The sequence below is a fragment of the Myxocyprinus asiaticus genome, chromosome 33 (genome assembly GCF_019703515.2).
Source record: "Myxocyprinus asiaticus isolate MX2 ecotype Aquarium Trade chromosome 33, UBuf_Myxa_2, whole genome shotgun sequence".
Lineage (NCBI taxonomy): Eukaryota > Metazoa > Chordata > Actinopteri > Cypriniformes > Catostomidae > Myxocyprinus > Myxocyprinus asiaticus.
In genome coordinates, this window is record NC_059376.1 from 24,269,998 (window position 1) to 24,287,041 (window position 17,044).

The 17,044-nt window shown below is 37.1% G+C and overlaps 1 protein-coding gene across 1 annotated transcript in view; it reads left to right on the forward strand.

Moving 5' to 3' along the window:
* LOC127424250 (CTTNBP2 N-terminal-like protein) overlaps window positions 1-17,044 on the forward strand; it is a 30,314-nt gene that overhangs the window by 5,803 nt on the left and 7,467 nt on the right. The window contains exon 2 of the mRNA XM_051669257.1: window positions 6,785-6,892. Coding sequence (XP_051525217.1) covers window positions 6,785-6,892 — 108 coding nt within the window. The remainder of the gene's footprint in view (window positions 1-6,784; window positions 6,893-17,044) is intronic.

Here is a 17,044-nt window from a genome sequence, read left to right on the forward strand (position 1 = left end):
AGGCTGAGACGATATGCTTATCTCCCGAGTCGGTACTATCACGATACTTCGATATGTATTGCGATTCTTAAGAATTGCGATTCTAAAAGTATTGCGATTCGAAATTACAATTTATTTGCTTTTTTAACACTAGACCATGGGAAAAGTTGAATCATACACTTATAGCGACTGTATTTGATGAGATTTACAAAAACAATGCATCACATCTTTGAGTTATATTTCAGGAGCATCATACAGTACTGTATATTTGGTAAATAAAATACATTTTGAAGAGGAAAGTGCTACAGTTGATTGTATAACGTACTGCGGCTCCAATGTGTAAACAATGTTTCAAAAACCTGTATTTTCAAACAAGCTATGGACGAAGGTCTTTGCAGATAAAAAGATCAATTGACTTTGTGAGGGAGGTGATTGCCATGATCAAAGGTTTGTTGTGAAATCCTAAAAGACGTGTCCAGAAAACACGATGATAATCCGTATATATATATATATATATATATATATATATAATATTATCCCCTATTAAATATTTTGAATATTCATATCATCAATTTAATCTAATGCATCACAATCTTAACTGTAGGCTATTATGTCCCGCATTAAATAGAATTGAACTTTTAACGACCTAAAACACCAACTGAACTAATCAATATATTAATATTGCATTTAAACAAAAATCTAATGAAATTATACACATTTCCTATAGATTTAACAGTTCCAGTATTTTTCCCTTACAGTATCTCAAGAATCAGTGAGCTGAATTTTTACATTTCAGTATAAGTGTGCGAGTTTTAAAGGGAGACTCTTTAATATGTATGTGCTTTTTAGCCTTTAAAACATTATAGACAGTATAGAGCCATAGTTTAAGGAGAGAGAGGGGGTAATGTGATCGATAGCCTACATGACCCAGGCTGGACTCGAACACTTAAAAAAAAAAAAAAAAAAAAAAAAGCAGTTCACTGAACTCAATTAAATTAAATTAAATTGAGGAATTAAATAAACACAATTAAATAAAAATTTTCCAACAAAAAAGATTTGGTTTGAACTGACTTGTTCTAGTGAAGTATAACAAACTTAAATTCATTTTGTCAGAACAGAACAACTAGATAAGATCTAATTAATTTTCTTAAGTTGGTCCAACTAAATGTATTTTATTAACCATTAGTTCATGCCAGGTGAGCAAATGTAACAACAGTGAAACTGTTACATTGTCAGACTGAAGCAGCACTCAAATCAATACACAACCTAAGAACAAGCACCAATCTTCACCACAATGGTAACTCCAAAAACTCAAGCCTAACAAGCAATCCTTTTACATGCCAATATAACACAGAATTAACCACGAACAAATCTTCTTATCTTACTCAAAAATGCACAAAATAACACTTAGTTTCAACATTTGTTCACCCCATCCAGTCCCCTGCAAAGCATGCTGGGAAACGGAAATCCCCTGCCCAGTTTCATAAATGCTACAAAAAGTATTCATGTAGTCCTAACTAGGGATGTGCCAGACTAGTCGACTAAATGGTTCTGATGCTGCTAGTCAACACTGGTCGGTTAACCGAGTAGTCGGTTAATATTTCCCCCCATTAAACTGATAATATTTTTTACACATTTACATTTGGCTTTATATTTTTACAAAGGCTGCACTTAAATTACTGTCATATTAATGTTACATATTTTAAATAGAATTAATAATACAAATATTATTTAAAAAAGAGGATATCTGGAGCAGATACAAAGTTTCATTTCACCTCATGCTGCACGTGCTTCTTGCCTCTCTCACTCGCGTTGCACGCAGGAAAATGTCCTCTCTCTAGACAAGCAAACTCAGCAAAGTAGTTATGAAATAACTTTGGTGGTGCAGGAATCGGCTTTCCAAATGTTTGGAAGTCCCTAAGGATGTTTTCACATTTGAGTCTTCTTTACATCTGTGCATGCTTGTACGTTATTTTTCCGCTGAGCGGGCTTTTTCAAGTGCAGGATAGCCGCCTCAGGTGAGTCAAGTCCCGTCTTTCACCGGACCATGTTGACGTGTTAATTTTACTCATCAAAAAAGTTATGCTTTTGAGTAGCCTAGAAAATAACTGTTTTAGACTAGGTATGCCATTTTTTTTAATCTGCTGATTAAGAAGGCTATTTTCAACGAGGTGCCGACTGCTTAACGGGTTAAATATCGTATCTTTTATTCTGTGTGCACATCATGTTTAGAATACATTAGGTTTATTGCAGGCTACATCACAGGCCTATTTTTTCTATCCTATAGCTACTTTTTTTTTTTTTTGTTTTTTTTTTTTTTTACACATCGTAACTGTTATTGGTTGATGTTCTTTACCGAATAGCTGTCATATTAGATCAATGGCAAATGCACGACTGCACGGTGTGAAATACGCGTGACTTTTCAGCACATTTTTTTCTCTCTCATAGATTTGGCTTAGTCTACCTGTTAATTATTTTCAACAATGTCCTGACTGTTTAAATATGTTAAGTAACTTTTACTTGGTGATTTCCATTTAGAACAGGCTTTTAGGGTTGTTCCATTGATCCTACACTATTCATTCAATTGTTTTCAATAAATATGTCTATTAAATATTGATTCAGTTAATTCGTGTCATGTTCTATATTTAATATACAATGATCATAATTCAAGGTGAGCACGTTGCAGATAAATGCCCCTTTTCAGTGGAATTTAGCGTCGGATTTGGAATAGATTAAGTATTGTAAATGGGTCGCATACATTTGTTTTGTTTTTTTTACTGTTTTCTGAAGGTTGGTTTCTCTTTAGACTAGTCGACTAGTCGGTTACAAAACTTCCCTTTAAACGACAATCAAATTAGTTGTAGTGCACATCCCTAGTCCTAACTCAAATTATAAGTAACCTTCAGATTTACAAATGTAACTATATAGATCGTAATGAAATCAAGTAAAGACAAAATGTTCTATAATTGTGTTGCTTTAGTTGAACAATCTGCAAAAATCCTTTTTTTAAGTGAATCTAGGCCCCCATCAAAACAGCTTTGCAATGGGGGCCTGGATAGCTCAACGAGTAAAGACACTGACTACCACCCCTGGAGTCGCGAGTTTGAATCCAGGGTGTGCTGAGTGACTCCAGCCAGCTTACCTAAGCAACCAAATTGGCTCGGTTGCTAGGGAGGGTATAGTCACATGGGGCAACCTCCTCGTGGTTGCTATAATGTGGTTCTCACTCTTGGTGGGGTGTGTGGTGAGTTGTGCATGGATGCCGCAGAGAATAGCATGAAGTCTCCGCGGTAACGCGCACAACAAGGATTTGTTGAACCCGGATTGAGTCCCTACGCCACCAAGAGGACTTAGAGCACATTGGGACTTGGGCATTCCAAATTGGGGAGAAAAGGGGAGGGAAAAAAAAAACCCTAGCTTTACCATGAGTACATGTGCCACCCACTAGAGTTTGACCGATATATTGCTTTTACCGATTAATTGGTGCCGATAGTTGCTTTTTAGAACTATCGGTTATCTGCAAAAATCAACGCGATTGTTTTTTTTTTTTTTAAGTCCTCCATGTTCTTCTGTTGCCAAAACCCTTCTTCTGGCGAATATGTAGGCTACAAAAAGGTTAATTTGATGTATATTTACACACAAATTAATCTTAATTTTGGTTGCACAACAAACACGCATTTGGTATTTTACTCATTTTGAACTCTTGCAGCCTCTTTGTCTGTGCCCATCATTGTAAGGAAAGACTACATTTTTAAACATTCAATAAATCAATTTTAAAAACTGTCAGCAGATTAATAGGTCATCAGCCTTTTCCACCACTTTAGTTATCAGTAATGGCAAAATCCATTATTAGTCAACCTCTGCTACCCACTGCACCACAGTTTCTCTAATGAAACTCTTACTTTTTTTCCCCAACCTATTGTATTGTGCTGAGATTGATCATCGGCACACACACACGACACACACTTCTACAGCCTTTGGCAGGATATTGTTGTTTAATAAAGAGCCAAGCCTTAAGAAATAAAGGTTCATTCCAGATTTAACACACACACACTCTGGCTCTATGCACAGCCACATCTGTAGTTTGTATTAGTAATGTCTGGATGACATCATTGCCCTGAGATTATATTAGGTCTGGTCTGTGAGACTATTCAATAGAAAGATAAAAATATAATACTTGTTGCTGTCATTCTGGTAACACATTGACATGCTGCCAAATTGAATCACATTAGGAAGTGTTCAGATTTCAGGAGAAGATGGTCTTAGGAAACCACCTGAGAAGCTGAAATGTTTTTCCTCCTGGGGTGTGCTCCACTTTACAGCAGGACAAGAAGACAATACATTTGAGAATGAAATTAGTTAAAGGAAAAGTTCACCCAAAAATGCTTGCCCTCATGTCGTTTCAAACCCATATGACTTTTTTCTAACGTGGAATACAAAAGGAGATGTTTGAATGAATATCATGTCCCGTCTTTTCAGTACAATGGCAATGAAAAGACGGGACATGATATGCCTCACTTTAAAGTTTAAAAAAGGACCCAAAAGTATTATAAAAGCGGTCCATGCTTGTGCATCATACTCCAAGTCTTTTAAAGGCATACGATTGGTTTTGATTACAAACAACTCAAAGTGTAAGTAATTTAAAGCTGAAGTATGTTACTTTTTCTGTGGTAAATACTTTCTCCTATCCAAGCTTAATATGCAGAGACAAATATAAGCAAGTCATTCATAGGTTAGTTTTCTCGAAAACTGTAAGCACCGTCTCTGTAGCACTCTGAAAATTCCTGTTTGTTTAGAGCGACCCGTCTGTACATACACAATAACATTGACTCAACCAATGGCATGACTTGGGGGTGGGAATATCTCTTTGTTTGACCATTGGCAGACAGGGGGTGTATTCATTCACTTGCATTGAATGGACCTACATAGCTGAGATATTCTTCTAAAAATCTTCATTTGTGTTCTGAACAAGATAGAAAGTCATACACGTCTAGGATGGCATGAGGGTGAAAAAATGATCATTTTTAGGTGAACTATACCTTTACTGTGTTGCTACTGAACACAATCCCTCCTAACACATCTAATTTCTAATTTCTTTTAGATATGGAATAATTATAAGGAATAATTGTCAATGAACTGAATTATTGAAAATGTATAGTAATAAGGGCACAACATGAAGTGGAGTGGGTGTTACACCTCAGATATACATTCATTTTCAATAATTTAACAGGCCAATGTTAATTTTCCATTTGTACCACAATTACCAAATGTACATTTGTTTACCAGTAGACATGTTTCTGGTTTTTGTCCCTAAAACGCTCTTCTGTGTTGAACAACTTCCTAAGGGGCTATTCAGACCGATTGTTTTCTTGCACTAAAAAAGCTGGACTCAGCACAACGTATAAAACAGAACGCTATGGTGTCTCGAGATGCATTTTCAAAAGTTTAAGTGATTTTTAACTTGACAGGCCATCCAGAAAATTTGGCGCTCCTGCACAAGGCGCTGAAAAATAAAGACGTTCTTGTAGGGCATGTTTGCATAAAAAAACATTTGAAAAAAAGTGCAGACAGATACAAGAACACATTTGATGTGAATGGCCCACCGTTATACTGGCCCACCAGTATTTCACTTATTCTTAAATAATGTGTCGAATTGATATTGATTTTGAACTCTGAGTTCAACAAACCTGGAACTACTTCATTGCTGTTTTAGAAAATTAACATCCTTGGGACGTGTCAACGAATCAGAATCAGTTCTGCTGTGATAATGACAATGAAGATGTCTTTTAGCTGTGGATTAGAACAGTAATTATACAGAATGATCATAATTAAAAATAAATATTTTTATGAATCAGCTCCTGCGCAGTCTTTTGGGGTGTTTGTTGGTTTATTTGTGACGATGGATTTACTGTATATCCATACGGGTCGGGATCTGCCAAATTTTCAAACCCTGCATATACGACAAGCCAAACCTTTATGGTTAATGTAAAACCTTCAGTTACACTCCAACTGATTCTAGAGCTTCCCATTTCATTTGCAGTAAACAGAGAAATGCTTCATAAGAGTGTTTAAACACACTATGTGTATGTGAATAGATTGAGGGAATTCGTTACAGTAGAACAGTTTAACTCATTCACTGGAGACCTCTGTACTGATATGTTAATAGCTTCCTGACTTTATGTGGTCTGAAGCCTAGCCAGGCCACAATGCAGAGAAACTGAACACTGTTCTGTGTGTGTATGCGTTCATGAATGCCAGATAATTTTCTCACAAATGTCAATTCAGATCAGGAGGAGCCATTCACTGATAAAATGTGGGCCACTACTGTATTCTATTTTTGGGCCAGAGAAATTGATCTGTGTGCATGTGATCTTGTTTAACTGGTCTCCGCAAAATGGTTTAAGCATGACCTGCTTAAACACTGAGTGTTTGAGTGTTGAGTTTTTTGTTTTTTTTTGTTTTGGTGATTTGGTTTGTGGTTTGTGGTTTGTTTTGTGATTTGATTTGTGATTGTGATTTTGATTTGTGATTTTGTTTTGAGGTTCAGAGGGTTTTTGGAATCAAATATGACATTTGTCTTGTTGATATATAAAATACCCTACATTTACTGTAATCCCTGACTGGCTTGTCCATGTGTTCCCTACTGATTAATGATAAATTCTGCTTAAATTCTGGTTATCAAAACATTTAACTCAAATTTGAAGATACTGAACAGCTGTGTATTAATCTCTCTCTCTCTCTCTCTCTCTCTCTCTCTCTCTCTCTCTCTCTCGTGTGTGTGTGTGTGTGTGTGTGTGTGTTGTAGGGCAGCAGGATGAATGTGGAGACTCTCAGTAAAGCTGAACTTCTTATGCTGCTCAGCATTCTGGAAGGAGAACTGGAAGCACAGGATGTAGTCATACACACACTCAGGGTAAGAGTTCTGTATTTTCAGAATATCAAATTATGTCCCCAAACGATAGCTAAGTATGTACAAACACAGTAATGAGATGTTGAATATATATATTTACCCATACTTTTCTCAGTTCTGTGTGTGTGTATAGATTTGCTTGGCTGTGTTATATAATAGGCAGTAGATGATTTGGTTTTGGTGTGGACTGTTGGACAGGAACCAGAGGAAGTGTGTCAGAGGGGGTACTCAGGAAAGAGGCAGAGCAAAGAACAATGGCAGGCATTTTTTTTTCTTCTTCACAAAACACAATCCCTGACATTGAGAGCACTGGTTAAAGGGATAGTTTACCCAAAAAATGAAAATCTTTTAATCATTATTCACCTAAATGTTGTTCCAGACAAAAATTGCTTTTTTCTTCCATTAACACAAAAGGAGATGTTAGGCAGAATATTAGGGACTGAAAGCTTTTGACACCATTCTCTTTCATTTCATCATTTTTCCATACAATCAAAGTCAACATCTCCTTTTATGTGCCACAAAACAAAGAAAGTCAATATGACTTTAATATTTTAATATATTTAATATGACATTTTCTGAATAAGACTCTATCTGAATTTAAAGCTGTCTAAATCTGATTCTTTTTCAGTATGATTCTTTTGGACTTAGGTCCTCATTACTCGGTTAATTCTTCATTTTCCATTTCATGTTATGCAGTGATAAGTGCACAAATTAAATCAGCTGTGCTCAGTTGAATCTGTCCTCCTCGAAGAATACATTTAGTTCAGTGTGGTGTGTACTCATATTGACACACAATAGAGACCCACAGTGCTCCCTCTGAACATACAGAGTGTGAGGGTGTGTGTGTGTTTTTGTATTAGAGCTGTAATTGTTCTTTCTGATGCTGACGTTAAAGAGTTAACACATTGTAATAACAGGACAGGAGCTTCAGATGATCACAGGGGTGTGTGTGGGAAACACAGAAACGTGAGATGAGGGGCTCAGCCACAAAAGCTGCTCTGGTGACTGTTTCCATTGGAACATGAGATTAGTGTGTGTTACATAGAATATAGGCCTATTTGTGCAATTCCAATAGCATTATTGCTGACCACATAGAAGACAACACATAGAGAGAAGCTGAATTCATACTGTAAACCCTTTTCTAAGAAGGTAAAAGTGTTGCAAAACTCGAGAGCTTGTAGATTTGAATTTGGGAACGTGGACAATAAATATTTCTACAAGCTAGTCAATACACATTTTACAAGTAAAAGTTTTCTTTGGCTTCATTCTGTGTATTTTGTTTCCAAAGACGAGTCTCAGTCAGGCACCCCATTTTCATTTCATGTGGCCTTATATATCCTTTTTGTTATATACAGTCAGATGGTGATCAAAAAGATAAAAAGAAACATTATTTCTAATCATACATTGCATGGAGGGAAAAAACAACGACCATGCAACTTCTATCTGGTAATGTGCACTGCGCTCATTCAACCGTAAACACATCTCTTAAAGAGACAGTACCAATTAAGCGCTTGTTATACATATAAATGTAAACTCAATGTAAATCGCACAAGTGCATATAAAACATTCAGCAAAATGTAGTAATGTAATAAGTGTAATAAATGTGTAAATACACTAATATTTTAAGGCACAATCATACATTGTGAAATGTTTTAACTTCAGAAAACACTGTAAATATGAAAGAATCTAACAAACCTAATCTTTTTTATTTTTTGCAAAGTAGTTTTGATATAGTAGCACTTTTTAAAATATAATTATTAATTCTATTTTCATTAGGTTCCATCCTTTTTTCCAACCTTTCAATTTGAATGAAATTTCAAACAGTGACAACAGTTATTATTAATAATGATGATGTTATTAATATTATTAATGACATCATTATTAAAAATGCAAATTCATGACATCATATAAATTGATAGAATGTGAAATTTGTACAGTTGTACACAAGCTAAAATGTGATTAAGGATCAAAAGCAAAATATGAAAATTAAATGTACAATCTTGCATACTATATTGTGTGAAATCATACAGGTATATATGAAAATTAATATATTTTATATAAGCCTCAGTCCCTTTTCATTTTCGTTGTACAGGAAAGAGCATGGTCAACATTCTTCAAAATTTCTTCTCAAGTTTCCTCTTAAAAAATTCATAGGGCTTTGGAACAACATGAGGGTGAGTAAATGGTGATAAAATGTAAATATTTGGGTGAACTATCCCTTTGAGGGGCCCTGTGTATTTGATTTTCAGAGGCATTTTTTAACTTTACAAGGGCTTTTTGTCTAATCATTTTTTTTTGTTGTTTTTTTTTTTTCAAAAACAACATTTCTAGACATTCAACAACAATCTGTGACAGCGAATACAGATATCTGACAGCTACAGATCAATCAGTCCTACCAGGATTTCGCTGCACTTTTTCCTGATTATTGCGGCCCAAATGACAAAATTTGCTGAGACATTGTTAAAAAATTGCAATGCCATTTGCTGCGTTTGTTTGTGTTATTTTGCATTGAAAACTCACAAAAAAGTATTCTTGTGTAATGAGTGCAATTGCCTGTAATTATTTAGTGCATTACAACTGAATATGTAGCTAGCAAGCAAAAAATAATCAAATACACACAAAAACACAATGCATATAAGATGTGAAACTCGATATATGGCTAATATGTGTTAAATGGAAGATCCTTAATTATTTGTATATTAAAATGTTCTGCCTCAGACAATGCAAGTTAACTTTGTTAAGGTTAAAATAGTAGACAATAAAACTGTTAACTAAAAACACAAATGAGGCCTGTCACGATATTTACATCACCTGATCGTGATAATTTGTTTGAACCACGATTATCTGAGAGAATTGCGCTTATTGAGCACTTGAATTTCGAATCTCATTGTACTATCCAAATTAGGGATTTTTAAGTAAATATAGAAATGCCCATCATGAACACGTTTCATGAATGTTGAGTCTCATTTTACGGTTCAACAGTGCATTATGTGAGCACTTGAAATGAACTAAAGTCGTCACCAACCCGCACCTCGGACCATTTACAGCAGCTTCCGAAGAGTGTGAAGATTTAACACTAGCTATGATGCATGTGTACCGTTAAAACGTTTAGACAAGACTTTCAACAGTGAACACAAAATGTTCCATTTTCACTTTAACATTTGTGTTATGGCAAATGTTCTTGGTAGTTGTGGGTTCACACATGGAGGGTTAATGACACGCAGTGACAGAGTGGAGACGAGGAGGAGATGCTTACTCTGTAACTGTGGAGATGATACAATGGTGACTGTGTGGTTGGATATGTCTCGTACTTTTTGAGCACTTGTTTTTCCGCTGTTAATATGGAGAAAAGCTATTGAATTACCTCAGATTCACATTTTATGCTGAAAAATTGTGGTAATTATACAAAACTGCAATCCACCGCAAACAATGCAGAGATCTTTTGACAGCCCTGGTTAATTTCTGACCCTGGTGTGTACATTTGTATTACATTTAACTTACAATGTTATAAAACACTCTCACACAGCTGTCTTTTGCTCACCGATTACATTCATCTCTCACAAACTTCTTATACTCTCTCTCTCTCTGTTTCAGGCATAGGCCTCTTTTTCTGCTTAGCCCCAGGCAAGAGGGCAAGTGTGTGTGAGTGTGTATTAGTGCCTGTACTGCTTCATTTTCTGACTTTCATCCTGACAAGTAAGAGCCTTATTCACAGTGGGACCCATGAGGGGCCCTTGGGCTCTTGAGCCTTCTGATAATGAATGAAGTTGTGTGTGTGTGTGTGTGTGTGTGTATGTGTGTGTGCCCCACTTCAGTGCCCTCACTACTTCAGAATCTCCAGTATGTGCTGGCAGTGGTGAAGCAGTGCATGCGGGCAGAACAGTGTGGCAGGAAGCCGTGATGTCATAGTTGAAGTTCTGGAAGCCTGAAGATCAGCTGGAGTTCTTCAGAAACAGCAGTCCTCTTTCTGCTTCTCCTTTTGAGTTCTTTTCCCATGTTTTATTCTGATGTACTAGAGGAGCCAATGTCCTGAGGGCTGGCAGTTATAACGGGAAAGCAGCCATTAATATGACTCATTCACTGTTTCATAGGTCTCATGAATGGGGAATTACGTGTTAATCTTACAGTCTAAACAAACTAAACAAGCCAGTTTCTTCTGTACAAAAAGAGAGGATGTCTAGACCATATTTCACCTTATAAATATGTTTTCCGGGCTCACATACACACACTTCTAGAGAAAACCAATGGGGTACCTCATTCTAAAAGCCTGGAATGTGTGTGTGCATGTTGATTAGAGGGATGTAGGATTCCCTCCGAGTTAACTTCCTTCCAGGAAGTCTCCTGATTCCTGTCTGTCTCCTACGGTAACCGCCTCAGATCAGCAAGAGCTTAAAATCACAAACAACTGTAATTTCTGTCCCTTTTCTGTCCAGCATATTAATGGATATTCTCACAGCATTACAAAACACATACTATAAAATATAAGATGTCATCGATTTTATATTTTTTTATTTGTTACAATGCAATACTATAATCAAAATTCTACTTTAAAATTAATGTAGACTAGGTCATTTTGTCTTGTAACACAGCAAATTACTAATCATGCTGCATTGTGACATCCCATACATTAATTATGTATGCTTGGACAAAGCATTGGGGATTGTAAATACTTGTTTTTAGAAGTAATAGAGGTTTTAGCTCTTTTTAGAGTTGTTGATGTTTTGTTGTACATACAGTAGTTGTTTTGAGCCTGATCTCTTGGCAACTGCTGACATTTTTCCTAAATTATAGGAAGCCTTTTCCTTACACATATCACAAGTTCTGAAGTGACATTTTTACTTTGGTGCTAAAAGTCACATTTAATGCCAAACAGATTTTTAAGGTTAATGCTCGGTCGAGTTTTTAATCAACAAAACCTACCTCCTTACAAGTGCTGGGTATCACCAACAACATCACAATACGATTCGCATCACAAAACAGAGGCCACAATACGTCTCGCGATACATGTTAATTCTGAACTGAATTTCTCCTGAGCATAATTTAGTTTAACAATAGTTTACAGTAAACATAGTATAGTGTTAACAGTTTCGGCAAAACCATATTGCGCTATTCAAAACACAATAAGTTCCATAAAAATAAGACAAGCAAAATAAATCATTCTGTTACCAAAATGCAAATTACTTTTATTGGAACTTTCTTCATTCTGCTTTTCAAGTGTTTTGTGCAACCGTTACTATAGTTTAAAATGTTCTGCCTCAAAATCAAATCCTATGTGCAACAGATAAGGCAAAGCCTCTAGATTAAACAACTTGAGTCTTAAAGGAATATTCCAGGTTCAATACAAGTTAAGCTCAATCAAAAGCATTTGTGGCATAATATTGGTTACCACAAACATTTATTTTGACCTGTCCCTCATTTTCCTTAAAAAGCAAAAATCTGGGTTACAGTGAGGCACAACTCATATCTACACACTGTTCTTTTATCCAAATGAAGAGTTGTATAGTATGAAGCTGTTATTAGTAAATTTAATAGAACATATAGCCCATATTTTAGGCCACATTCATAAATACACAGGAAGTGTAACAAATTAAAGGCAGTCTAAAACATGCTATGCTAAGATCAAGTGAAAAGAAATAGGTTATTAGCCTGCAATTTAGTGGTCTGCATGGGCCTTAAAATGAAACACGACCCTACCCGGCCAGAACGATACCATCAGATTATAAGCCCGAACCCGACCCGAAATCGCTGACTATTTTTATAATTTCTTCTCCTAACAATTGCATTTTCTTCAAATAGTTAGTCTAACTCACCCTCATACGTGATATCCATAATGCCTCCACTCAGGGGCAGACTGGGAAGAGAAACCGGCCCTGGGGGGGTCGCTGTCCTTTTCTGCATATCGCGGCCCTCTTCAGCCAGTCACGGCACGTTCGGCATAATGCGGCAGTCCGTTCAGCTTATCACCACCCGTTTGGCCCCGTTTCGCGGCCGGCCCACCGGGAAAAATCCCGGTCCTCCCTATGGCCAGTCCTCCCCTGCCTCCATTGCAGATCTTTGGCCTTTTCAGGGAAGAGAGCAGGGTATGGAACAAACTTTTTTGACCCAATTTTACAAGCCACTTCTTCTTCTTTCCCTTTTATGGTGGATTACAAACCAGCGTAAAAAGGTGTATATTGCCACCTACTATATCGGAGTGTGTAGCATCAAGACTTCATTCTCCTAATTTATATTCTGATTTGTAACTGTGTTTCTTGTAGGAATTTAAAAATAGCCCTATTTACTTCATTTTGTTTCTCTCCTGTCTTCACTCCATTCTCTTCCCACTTTAAATATCGTATCTTTATGTTTTGATCTCTCTTTACTATACTTTATACACTTCATAATCACATGTTCAACATTTTCTTTACATTTACATTACCAGCCACTTCGATTTTTACAGCCACCTTTATCCGATTCACATTGTAGCGGACCGCCCCGCCCCTCCATCTCGTCATCGTCGCCCCATCTCTGAGGGCCGTCCTTCAGCCAGGCTCACAATGGGAGTGGGCTGGAGAGCGAGAATAGGTGCATAGTTAATAAGCCTCGTTCCGACAGTGGTTGATGAAGCACACCTGATGATAATAAGGCTTCATCACCGCTGTCTTTAAAACATAGAGCGTGCCTCTTCTCGGGAATCTGGCTTCTATCTCCTTGTGTGCACACTGGCGTTCTCACAGATCCAGGAGCAGAGTGGGGAGGGTTCCGGCGGAATTAGATGCGTGCCGGACCTGGACCCCCAATGCTAATTAGATGAAAAGCTGGGGGGTTGAAGCACATGTTGCGGATGACTGACACGGATGCCTGGCCGCATTCCCTTCACATACACCGCAGCCCTGGGAAGACAGCCCGCCAAGGAAGCCGCCAATGCTAATGCATTACTACAGAGCAAATTTAGTTTGTGTAATGCAGAGTAAATAATTGATTCTCTGATCTGGAAATAACTTTTAATCTGTATATGCTTGCCATTCTTTATAAACTTGCTGATCCTTATCTTTTCACAAATTGGAGTTGTATGAGAATGAGTTGTATGTGTTTGGGGAACTACTGGCTACTGAGTTGCAGACTGCAGAAGGGCTAATATTTCAGCTCATGTGCAAATATTTAAGAGATTACTGTAATGCAGACTCAGCTAATCATTGTTATCCTAAAGCACAATACTGCTACATCAGAGTAAGTTCCTGACTCTGTGCACTGTGAAGTCACATACAGTTGTCATTTAATTCTAATGCACTGCAGATCTATTAAATTTCTGTGAAAGTATGGCTACTAGTTGCCAGTCATTTAAAGTAAATTCACTGTGGAATTTTTTATAGTGCAGCAGAGCAAGAAGTGAAATTAGTTACTAATATACAAACTGGAGATGGCAATGGCAAATATACAGTAGTAGCTGTATGCGTTTTTGTTTGCATTGCAGTCTTTCCCAATAGGCCGATATTGTGTGTGTGGGTGTGCCTCTAGTCTGGTGTTTTGGATTTGAAGAGAGAGAGAGAGTGGGAGAGATAGATGTGTGTTCTGGTTTCTTTGTTACTGGATGCTTTCAAATCATAACAGCGTTAGGATTTTGAATAAAAGGAAGTCGGGCAGTATGAGTGCGCTCTTCACCTTAACACATACTCTGAACCGCAGAGACAGAAAACACACACGTGTCCACTGAACACACGAGTAAGGAGTCTGTGTCATGACACGGTGTCTGACAGCGAGAGTTTGTGTAGTGTCTTTTGTCCTGACACTGAAAAGGCTGGTCACGTTGACACTTGCCTGGATTTCTTTCAATTTTTGTGTCCCTCTCATTTTCTTGAGACACCTGGAAGCATTTTGTTTAGCCCTAAATCAGTAATTAAACATGTGTTAATACATAAATGATGAGAATGTAAAAATGTCTTGTTTTTATGGTGTCTGTGAGTATCAAATGGGACTCTTTGGAGGGTTTAACTTCAGCAGCCATGTTCTTTCTTTCTTTTTTTCTTCAGTTCAGTGTGTTTTACAGAAAATCAGTACAATTTAGCATTACCTTCAAATGTTACATTTTAGGTTATTAGAACAAAGGTGTGTTCAGGGTCCCACCAGATAGTGAAAAGCCACTTATACTATGTTAAGTGACATTGGCTAGTTTCAAGAATTAATACAAATTAGGAAAGTTGTGTTTTGGTTGGCTAACTTTAGATGGCTGCCAAATGTAGCCTAGGACGTTAGAGACCCCTCTTGCTACATAAAGACTTTTCTGAGCAAGCTATCCTAAATGCACCAAAGGGTCAGGCCCCGATGATCCCCATATGATAAATCATCACAAGGCCCTAGCAATCAGCGCATACTGTTTTTACTGAAAGGCCTCTGGACTCTAGTGGTCAGCTTATGCTTACTCAAAGGTCCCGGGGTCCCTAGTGACAGACTCACATTGTACTTGCCGGGGGTCGATGACCCTAGTGGCCAAAGGGCCCTGGTGTTCACCTTCCTTAGGCAGTCCTGAGGCTTTGGACGCCCCTGGTAGTCAGAAGCCCCGGGACACTGGCCGCACTCTTGATCTTGATCAGTACCATGGTATGTTATCAGATGGTGACATATAGTACTTTGAAATGTACTGTGGTATTAAATAAAAATCATTGAAGTATTTACAAGGTACTTCAAAATAATTTACTTGAAAAACATATAGTGTTTTACCATCATACAGTACATGTTCTAAAAACATAGTATCACCATGGTACTATGTCCACAAAAAAAAAAAAAAAAAACACAAAAAAAACACAAAAAAAAACAGTAATACCATTGTACCATTTCTAAGAAACATGGTAATACCATGGTACTTTTTTGTAACCATTTTAAAAGGCTCTGACATGAAACTAATGTTCATTTTTTTTTTTTTTTTTTATGGGTTTAAATCTGGTTAGAAGCACAGCCAAATATGAACTTTTTTCATACCCTAAAAGGGGAGCATATCATGGGGATGCAAACAGTACAATTTAAAATACAAGCAATAATTTAAAAAAAAACTTGAAATTGGGTTATTTGAACACTAATGTGTCAGAAAATAGCAATACATTTATTTTCTGAGGGTTGCTTTATGGTCTTGCCCTTTTAGGGTTAAATAGCATGGGTGTATACAGTTCATGAAACACTTTTGTGAAGCTGATATGTCCTATGGTGTGAAAAGCAAATCTACAACTAGTTTAAATGCTAACACTTTTATAATTATTATGCATGCAAATTTTATGAACATGTTTATTTAGAAACTGTATTTGTACTTCTAACAATTAAACATTGTTAGATTAAACATTGATAGTCACACTGCAGGACTATTTAAAATGAATTAGTGGAGCCAAAAAGGTTACTTTTCCTGCATATATTCATATAGATTTTAACCCGGTATCCAAATGAGGATGAAAAAAAAGCTCATGGACATGTCAGCTGCCCAATAGCTAAACTAAGGAACCTTTCAACGTGAGAGCACTCATCATGGAATCCACTGTCTCGCCTATTAATTTTAGCCATCTTTCTCTCTCTCTGTCTGATCTCTGGATAAGTTCACACAGTGGCCAAAGCAGGACCACAGATTGAAGCCTCTAGGGCTGAAAATGGTCTGTAGTTTGCTGTAATGATGTGGAGTAATATGCAGTGCTGCTTAAGGCTGAAGTTAAACAAATAAACTATCCAGTCTGGTGGTCTGAGACGACATTAACACACTCGCATAGCTTCATAGACATTACACTATGTAATTCTGCTCAACAGAGGGAGAGAGAGAGAGCGAGCGAGAGGTGTTAATGAGAGCCTGCATTATAATGGATATTGTGGTTTCTGGCGCTGCATTGGGCTTATCACTGTTCACATACAGATCGCACCACACCCTCTGTGATTTTGTGTGTGTGTGTGTGTGTATGTGTGATATTAAAAGACTTTGAGCCTCAGACTGAGTGATAAGCAGATAATAACCAGCAAATTACGGAAGCCGAGGTCTCTTGAAATCTGGTTAGTTAAATATTACTTATTAAATTATAAGTGCCATGTTTTTGAGACGCTGTATATTTGAAAAAACATATCAAGTCACCTGCATTTTGTTCCATTCCATTGCTCTCCATCTTTATTTCTTTTTATGCAAGAAAAAGTGTGAATGGCCCCCTTACT